Source organism: Coffea arabica, chromosome 9e (assembly GCF_036785885.1).
Source record: "Coffea arabica cultivar ET-39 chromosome 9e, Coffea Arabica ET-39 HiFi, whole genome shotgun sequence".
Classification (NCBI taxonomy): domain Eukaryota; kingdom Viridiplantae; phylum Streptophyta; class Magnoliopsida; order Gentianales; family Rubiaceae; genus Coffea; species Coffea arabica.
In genome coordinates this window covers 21,007,883-21,017,510 of record NC_092327.1, presented here as the reverse complement: position 1 = coordinate 21,017,510, position 9,628 = coordinate 21,007,883, and the positions used below count along the sequence as shown (strand labels likewise).

General features: G+C 36.7%; 1 protein-coding gene across 2 annotated transcripts; it reads left to right on the top strand.

The window, feature by feature from the left end:
* Positions 1-455: 455 nt before the first annotated feature.
* On the top strand, positions 456-3,204 carry LOC113710622 (WAT1-related protein At2g39510). 2 transcript variants are annotated; one of them, XM_072065452.1, is made up of 7 exons: positions 460-900; positions 987-1,049; positions 1,144-1,260; positions 1,400-1,637; positions 2,280-2,441; positions 2,538-2,689; positions 2,781-3,204. In XM_072065452.1, exons 1-7 carry the CDS (start codon positions 719-721, stop codon positions 2,992-2,994), a joined length of 1,128 nt encoding a protein of 375 aa, XP_071921553.1. In that variant the 5' UTR covers positions 460-718; the 3' UTR covers positions 2,995-3,204. The 2 variants fall into 2 exon arrangements, with proteins under 2 accessions (XP_071921554.1, XP_071921553.1); XM_072065453.1 differs by lacking the exon at positions 2,280-2,441 and having other exon boundaries at positions 456-900.
* Positions 3,205-9,628: the final 6,424 nt, after the last annotated feature.

Genomic DNA, 9,628 nt, shown 5'->3' with positions numbered 1-9,628 from the left:
CATCCCACTTTGATAGTCCTGTTTCTTTTTTCACATAGTTTAAGAAAAAGTAGTTAACTTTGTTAGAAAAGTAAATTTAGATTGCTATTTTCCTCAAATACCCTCACATTAAATAGAGTACAACTTTATGGGAACTTGAATTGATGGTAAAAAAAGAATCAACTCTCATTAAATGGGGTAGGTTTATAGTAACAACAGTTTACATTGAATAAGGGTATTTTAGGAAAATTAAAATACAACTACATTCTTCAATTGGAAAGTGGACTACAATTTGGGACAGATGAAAAAGGAAAACAGGACTATCAAAGTGGGATGTAGGAGTATAAATTTTAAGGAAAACAGGACTATCAAAGTAGGACGGAGGGAGTATAAATTTTATTTTGGCGCCAACCTTTTATATATGAGCACGTACCGTCCTGGAATCCAAAAAGCCTGCTTCAATTGAACATTTGCGTAAATGCATCAACGTTGTTGCATCAAAGTTGTTGCATACGGTGGAGACCGTAGGTTTGACGTGTTTAAACTTTAAAAGGATATTCCTTCGTGAGAAGAATCTATATCCACATCTATATCTATATATACATATATATATATATGCATGATTGCGAGAAAAACCATTCAAATACTCATCACTGCCTCTGATATGTCCATTTTTAATATCAGTAATACAGGAACAAAGAACAGATAAAAACAGGATATTTCGTGGTAGAACTAGGTAATGGAGTTGTTCAAGCAAGCAAAACCATACTTAGCAGTCATATTCATGCAGTTTGGCTATGCAGGTTCCGCTATTATTTCCAAGTCTGCTCTAAACAAAGGAATGAGCCACTATGCATTTGCTATTTATAGAAACCTCTTTGCTGCAGCTGTATTTGCTCCTTTTGCCGTTGTCTTAGAGAGGTTCGTAGTCTTTAATCTTTCTCTTCACTCCCTGTCTTGATAAGAATTTTTTGGCTTTCATCCAAAACAATAATGAGATTCAACAGGAAAGTGAGGCCAAGAATGACGATCTCTGTTCTATGGAAGATAATATTACTGGGATTGTTGGAGTAAGCTTGCTAATATATCAAGTAGTACTACTATCACCTGTCTATCATAATTTTGTTTTCAAATCCAACTAACTGGTAAACTTTGGATCTACAGGCCCGTTATTGACCAGAACTTGTACTATGCAGCAATGAAATACACAACAGCAACATTTGCCGTCTCCATGACAAACATGCTTCCCGCCCTGACCTTTTTATTGGCTTGGATTTTAAGGTTCCACTGGATTATCTTTTTGTGTGTATCTGTAGGGATATCTTTCCATCAACTTACATCTAATATACAGTTTCAGATATATTCGAGATTTATATTCATTGCTACCATACCAACTGTTTCAATCCTTATTGTACTGTAGGCTTGAGGAGGTGAGCACAAGAAGACTACACAGCCAGATAAAAATTGCTGGAACAATAATCACTGTTGGGGGAGCTATGATCATGACCCTGGTCAGAGGGCCCGCCATTAATTTGCCGTGGACCAGAGCCGATGCAAACGTCCAATCTCCAGCTGCTGCGAACCCACAGGATCCCATCAAAGGGGCTCTCATGATATCAGCAGGTTGCTTTTGTTGGGCTAGCTTTCACATCCTTCAGGTAAGAGTAAGATGCATTTTACGGTGTCCGCGTATAAATAGACAAGAATTGTACCGTTGAGAGAAAATTAATTCATATTAAGGTCTCGCTGGGGACCAGCAATGTATACCTTTATACAATACTTTGAACGGAGTCTGTTTTCCATGAGATGAAAATTGGTCTGGACTGACCACCGGTCATGACTTCGGTCCAGTTCACTGATAAATTCAGAAAATCAATTGAATTAGTCGAATTGAATCAAGAATTGGTCGAATTGATGATAATCAATAAAAAATCGGATTCTTCAACCAGTTCATGCTAAATTCTCTCTCTCTCTCAAGTATTGAGTCATCCAATTTATGTAATAAATAAAAGAATAAAAAAAGAAAAAAATTTGAACTGGATTGAACTAAATTCATCTGACTGACTTAATCGTTTGAGTTTAAAATCATTGATGAAAACATTTCCAATTTCATTGGAAAAAGAAACATGCCATTCCTTTCACCCTTCTTCCTTAATATTTGGAGTCTACCCTTAAAAAAAAGCGCAATTTCACGAAGCCTTGATATAAAGACTGCCTTGTCCACTCCTTCCCGCCTCCATCGATTTAAGTTCTTGCCACATCTTACATTGATTAACGGTTTTGCTACTAAATTTGTCTAGGCCATGACAGTGAAATCATACCCTGCTTGCCTCTCACTCACGAGTATGATATGCACGGCAGGAGCTCTTCAGGGCACTATAGTAACCTTAGTTGCCGAAAGGGGCAATCCCAGCGTCTGGTCTATCCATTTTGACACTATCCTCTTGTCTTATGTTTACTCTGTAAGATGATTATTTTTTCTAATCTACAATAATTCTTTATTTCGTCTAAGTTGAAAATTGATGCTTCTTACTGAATTTCTTTGTTACGCATTTCAGGGAGTGGTCACTTCAGGAGTTGGTTATTGTATTTCTGGAATCATAATGAGGGCTAAAGGGCCTGTTTTTGTCACTGCATTTAGTCCTCTAAGCATGGTTATTGTGGCTTTCATGAGCACATTCATTTTAGCTGAGCGATTAACTTTCGGAAGGTTGACAACTTGAAACCCGTCCTATGTCTTCAAATAAGCAAAATTTAGGTGCATTATCTAATGGAATCGCACGTATATTTGCTTCTTGTAGGGTTTTTGGTGCCATTAGCATCGTAACAGGGCTATACTTGGTGATATGGGGCAAGTGCAAGGACCAAATTTCACCATCTAAATCGACCAATGTTGATGAGACAGACCCCATTGATGAACAATTACCCGACAAAAATCTCACAACAAAATCCTCAAATGATGAGAAAAATGATGCAACCAAAGGAGATATTGCTGGAGGAGACAATGCTGTATGATATGCAGAGCAATATAAATAAAGTTAGGCAAGTGATGAATAAATTAATGCTGGGAATTTGGAACAAGGATTAAGTGTAGCAAACGAAGGGGAATATTCTTCTACAATATTTTTAATCTAGCTGATTTGGAGCTTGTACTTAATTGCAATTCCGTCCTTTGTTAATACTTTCGTATTGGCTTCAAAAAGAAGAGGGAGCATTAGTACACAAGCGTAAATCACTGTTATCGTGCTTGAGCTAGCTTTTTCTTTTCTTTTCTTTCTTTTTTGGTAAACAAAAATTTGTGTGAGTTTCGATCCCTGTCGCCGTTATATGCGGTGTAGAATATACCACCGGAACCATAAGTCGATTACATTGGGCTTGTGTTTAGCCCATTTGTTGGGCCAAATCACAAACCCAAAGCCCACACATTTAAGTAGGTCAAATTGACCAAATGATTTCCAAGTCTCATGACTTGATGGTTTCAACTGTGAAATAAGTTAAAAGCTTCAGCCGCCAACCTTGTGTGAAATGAGGAGAGAGAAAAAAGAGTGTTTGGGAGAAAAAGAAGCTAGAGAGAGAAAGAGAAGTTTGTAGCTTCAAAACTAGGGTCCCATTTGGCACGTGAATTTTTTAGATATGTATTTAAAACTTTACTGTAATTTACTACAGAAGTTTTTTAAAAAAATTTTGAAGTGTGTAAATTTTTGAATATTTTCAAGTATATAGTTTAAAAATTTTGAAAAACTTTTTGAGATTACTGTAGTTAAAGTTTTTAAAAAACTTGTAGCAGACAAACTTGGCAAAAAACTTGCCTGCCAAACAAGGCCAAGTTGATTGGATGGTGATTTGAAACCTGATTGAAACCAAAATTTAACCATGCGATCCTCTCGTCAAACTCTACCTATCTACTCATCCCGATTTTAGATTCCTCTTTACTCAGTAACACTCCTTCCAAACCCATTTTTTTGACCATTATAGTTTTTGGGAGATAAATTTATAGCAATTTCACTTGATTGATGTTAATGATGTTGTTGTCATCCGAATCTTCTGAGTAGACTTGTATAATTCGGATGTTCTGAGATTTTAACTGGACTAGGTTCCGTGATTTTTCTCAATTTGGATTTTTCATGTTAAAAATCTTGGTATCTTGTGCCTTTTACTTTTCTGCATTTTATTATTTTTGTTGATATCATTGCTTGGTGTTTTGGTTTGTTCCTATTTTAATTGGTACTTGAAAAAAGTGTAGTTTAATCTGGATTAATTCTGATATTGTGTGCACGCACTGGTACCCTTTTTCCAAGTGCTCATTTGTGCTAGTTAAAATAGATGACTCAGATAGTGATTGTATGATAAAATTGAATGTAACTAATTTTTCGATTTGAAAGTTTAGAATGAAAAATTACTTGTATTGTAGAGATTTGTTTGAACTTGTTTTATGGGATAATAGTAGACCAAGTGATATGAGTTATGAAAAATAGGTTGTTATGCACAAAAAAACTACTGAAAATTTAAAAAGTAGATTGGTTAGAGTATTTTCCAACACTTTGCTAATGAAACTATAGGTGATGTACTGTGAAAAAAGTTAGAAAGTATGTAATGTGAAGAAAGCTAGAAAGTATGTAAGAAAGGTAAACTGGTTTAAATAAGGCCTTTTGTCCGAAGCAAATTACTCGTATGAGATATAAAGATGGTGTAGATATGATTGAATACTTGAGTAATTTTCAGGGCTTGATAAATCAAGCAGCTATGTTGAATTTGAAGTTGGATGATGAGGTGTAGGCTTTGTTGTTGTTCAGTTCGCTGTTAGATAATTGGGAGACAATGATGGATTTTGTTAGTAATTCAATTTCAAATCATGTGTTGACCATGGATATAACAAAAGAGATTGTAATGAATGAAGAGTTTAGGAGGAATGAACAAAAAGTTGTAAATGAATCCTAGACCCTCATGACAGAAAAGAAAAAAGAAAGGGGGAGAAGCAAAAGTGGAGGACTCCATAACAAGAATGACAAATCTAGAGGTAAGTCTGAGTCGTAGAAAAATGATGCATGCTACTATTGCAAAAAGAAGGGGGCATTACATGAAGGAGTGCGGAATCTTGAAACGAGAACAATGAGACGAAAAGGAGACTATAGTAGTTGTGACAGTCCATGATGACATGTTCATGTTCTTGATGATGGTTATGTGAATTACCTATCATGTCAGTGATTGAGTAGTTGACTTGGGTGCATTCTACCATGTTACCCCTCATAGGCATCTCTTTTCAACCTACACTGAAGGAGACTCTAACTATGTTAGGATGGAAAATGATGTCTCATGCAAAATTGTTGGCATGATACACATATATTTGGACACATATATTAGGTGCCAGCTAGACTTGAGAAATGCTCAACATGTTCTTATTATTCGTCATAATCTTGTTTCCACAGGAATGCTTGATGATAAGGGTTATCAAAACTTGCAAGGTGAAGGCAAATGGAAGCACAGTAAAGGGAATCTTATTATTGCCAGAGGAAAGAAGTAGAGTACCCTTTACTTGATGCAAGCCAAATTGGGGAAGGAAGATGTGAATGCAGTTCATGATTCCTCCCTTTAGACATTTGTTCGCAAGCAGTTCCTACTTGACTTTAGAGGTAATGCACTTAAATTTTGTGTTAACTGCATTTATGAGAAACAATACAAAGTTGCATTTCAAAATATTTCTCCATCTAGAAAATTGAATCCATTAGAGTTAGTGCACACTGATGTTTGCTATATGAAAGATAAGTTTATTGATGGTGTTGTTTACTTTGTAACTTTTATTGATGACTTTGTTAGAAAAGTTTAGTGTTTTGCTTTGAAATCTAAAGATCAAGTTTTGGAGGTGTTTGAAGACTTTCATAGCAAAGTTAACAGAGAGATTGGCAAGTAGCTAAAATGTGCTCGTACTGACAATGATGGTGAGTACAGGAGATCATTTGAAAGTTACTGCAAGTCCCATGGGATTAGACTAGAGAAGACAATATGAAAAACTCTTCAAGAGAATTGAATAGCAGAGAGGATGAATAGATCCATCACTGAGTAGGTTAGATGTATGCTCTCTAATGTTAATGATGCGAAGGAGGATAGCGAGCAAACCGTGCAAATCGAACAAGTGAAGGTCCCTCTCGGCCCTGTCACACGAACGCGTGCCAAGGGAATGAAGGAAGCGCTCCAACTCCTAGTCCAGGCTATCCAAGCCCAAGTTGGGAGGCCGCGGACCATAGAAGGCCTTGCATGTGAGGATGAAAGACAAATCACCTTGGTGGAGGCCTTGGACGATGAAGAGGGCCTTGCTTGAAGGCCACGACACCTCTTGGAGTATCGTGATCAATCATATAGTTATTAGAGTTTTTTTCATATTTCGTTGGTAGTATTAGTTTAGAACAATAAAGCTCATGTTGAGCCTTGGACCGAGTAGAAGGCTCTTTGGAAGCCCATTTGGCCGACCTTAGCTAGGAGCACGGGCCTAGCCCTTTGTGGATTTTCGGCCATCTAGTAGTATTATTATAAGTAGGGCAATTATTGGTAATTGGGGACAGATTTCGTTTAATACAAAACTTGAGAGTTCTCTCATTGGCTTCTTGTGAGCTTTTCTTGAAGTTCTTAGATTAATTCCCTAGGATCTTCAAGTTGACTTATCAATCTAGAATCACACTAGATTGTGGCGTCTTCTACACCATACCAAGTGTAGACACCAAATTTTTGATTTTAAACTTTATTTAATTAATTAATTTAATTTTAGCTTTATTTGTTTCAATTTTAGGTTTATTTTACTTTATTTTATTTTATTTTGCCTTCATACTAAATTTTAAAAGAAAAAGAAGAAAAAAAGAAAAAGGAAAAAACAATAAAAATGGCAAGTGGGGGGCATGCATTGGGACAAGTGTCCCTTTGTATTTTGGACAACACAACACCTAAGGGATTAGGTGTCTAAACACTTGGTGGCTTAAGGAATTTTTAGAAAAAGAAAAATCAAAAAAGAAAAGGATTGGGAAATGAATGGCGCGGCTGGAACAAGGGAGAAGAAAAAGCAAGCTACGTGAGAGCTAAGAGAAACGGGGAGAAAAAAATCTAAAAAAGGGGCTGAGGGTTTTTCATCAGGAGGGCAAAGAGGGAAGAAACGGCGGCTAGGGTTCTCGGAAGGGAGCTTCGAGGGACGGCTAGGGTTTTTGGACAGAGTTGGGATCCGAGAGAGGGGAGAGAATAGAGTGAACGGGCTGAGACCACAAACAAGGAGGGTGAAGGCTAAAGAGGGTTTTAGGCTCTGGCGGCTGGAGAGGAAAGGAAAGCAGAGGACCGGAGACGAAAAAGCCAGAAACAGAGAAAAGGGAACAAATGGGTGACGACGCAGAAAGAAACACAGCGGGAAGCTGAGAAAAATGAAGGAGTTTCAGGCTCGGAAAAGAAAAGAAGAGAGAAAGGGAGGATCTGAGAAAAAACAAAGGAAATCTGCAAAAATTTTGAGAAAGACTTCGAAGCTGAGAACGGGAGGAGGAGGATCGCTCGACAAATCAGCCATTTCTGCAACAAAAATGTCCGAGCGTGTTTTCTTGGAACCCTTATGCGTATCTAGGCAGACTTCAAGGTCAATCAAACGTGCTAACATTTTCAGGTAAAGATGTTTTCTTATTTTGTGGATTTTAACATGTTTTCACAAAAGATGAAGCCATCGGATGTCATTTTTCTGATGTTTGCTACTAGTTCAAGCTCTCGCTGATTCTGTGATTCTGCCATGTTGCTCATTTGCTAAGATATGTTTCAGTAGGAGTCTATAAGATGGGTATGATCAAGAACAAGGGTTTAGAGTTTTTTTATAGTAGTCACCCGATGAATCCATGAGTTTCTGCTCAATGTTTACAATCAGTCTTTGCGAATTTGAATAGGCAAACCCAGAAAAATGGCTTAAAATTGCAGACAGGTCTGTTTTGATGTTTCTTTGGCTGTTGCTTCTTTGTTTCTTGTTGTTTGTGTTTGGGTTTCAATGTTAAACAAAGTAAATGGTAAGTTTTGGCTGTCTGCTTGGAGTTTGATTCTTTGGATACGCATGTTTGATAATAAAATGGGTGGAAATCTTGTTGAACGAATCTGGTTTATTGTCATGGTTCGGCAATTGTATGCATTTGCTGAAATTTGTGAGCATGATTGGTTGATCCTTGCTCTATATGTGCATCTGTGTTCGGCTAATGTTTCAGCTTTGAACAAGTTTATAATGTCAAAAAATGATTTTTTCTTGGCTTGCAAAAGTTTAACCAGAAAATTTGAAAGGAACCTGCGGTTCCGTTGTTTTCTCAAGTCATGTTAGCACAAAACCATTCAAGCATTAATTTGAGACAAGCTGATCTGTTTTGATGAAAGTAGTGTTATCTGTATTGGATGAATGAGAGTCAGGTCCAAAGTGCCTACGGCAAAAGCTGCTCATTCACATTTGAATTCGCTGATATGTCTCTCATTTTTCCCGATACATGTATGTCCACATTTCTGTTCTTCATGCTTTCATGTCTCGCATTTATAGCATCAAAGTTTATCAGTTGGCGGATGATTGTTTCATCATGATCAGATTCTAGTTTTTCAAGGGCATAAAAATATTTGGCTGCACCTTTGTTTTGCTGTTATGAAAACCACTGCTGCACTTTGTTTTGCCAGCAGTCACCGAACCAGATTTTTCTTATTTGATCTTGCAACAAAAATGTAATATTTGGCTTGGTTGATGATTGGGGGAGTGTCTTGTGATCGTTTGATTCAAAAGTTGATGTTTGTTGGTAATGTTTGGGTTGGTAATGAAACACAGTAGGCTGCAGAGAAAGGGAAACCAGAGATGAGAATTTGTTTCTTCGTAGCATGCATGGAAAGTAATTCTAAAAATTACACTTTAACCCTCTAAGTTTCCCTTTATCTTACAAAGGCCCAATTATATGTTGATTTCTTGCAATTAGGTCCTAAAGTAATTGCATTTTGAATCATTGCTTGACTTTTTCATTACTTATGGACCTTTGAGGCTTCCTAAGTGTTTTAATTGGACTTGAACGATTGGTTAATGCTTCCAATTGGGTCTTTATTTAGTGAACATGAACTGTTTAGTTGTTTCAATGTTTTAATGGTTCAATTTCATAACTATCTGTGAGGCCTTGACCTTTTCTTTGATTTTGGAGGGGAAATAAGTGTATCTCATTCCATTAGAGTCACAACTCAAGGGAGGTAACCCTCTATCTTCTTGATTTTATTTTTCCAACGTGCTCCTATGTGTTTTTCGTGAATTTTATATGTTTTACTTCGTTTTTGTTTATTATATTTTGTTTTGTTTTTATTTTTTCTTGATTTGATTTAGTTATTTACTTTGCTTTCCTTTAATTTTCATTGCCTTCTAATGTAATTAGTTGAAAGGCATTTCACTGCCAAGTTGTAATAGTTAGGGGTTTATTCGTTTATTATTTTCTTTTTATTCATCCCCCATTAAATTGTAGTAGGGCGTCCCCCTAATGTAATAGATATGTGATTTGCATGCTTATGTGCTATGTGTTACCGCTTTCTTAGGACGTGCATCTAGATATCATGCCTATGTGCTATGTGTTTTATGTGTTTACATGCTTTTATTATATTTCACATGATTAGTTAGTTTTAATTCATGTGTGAC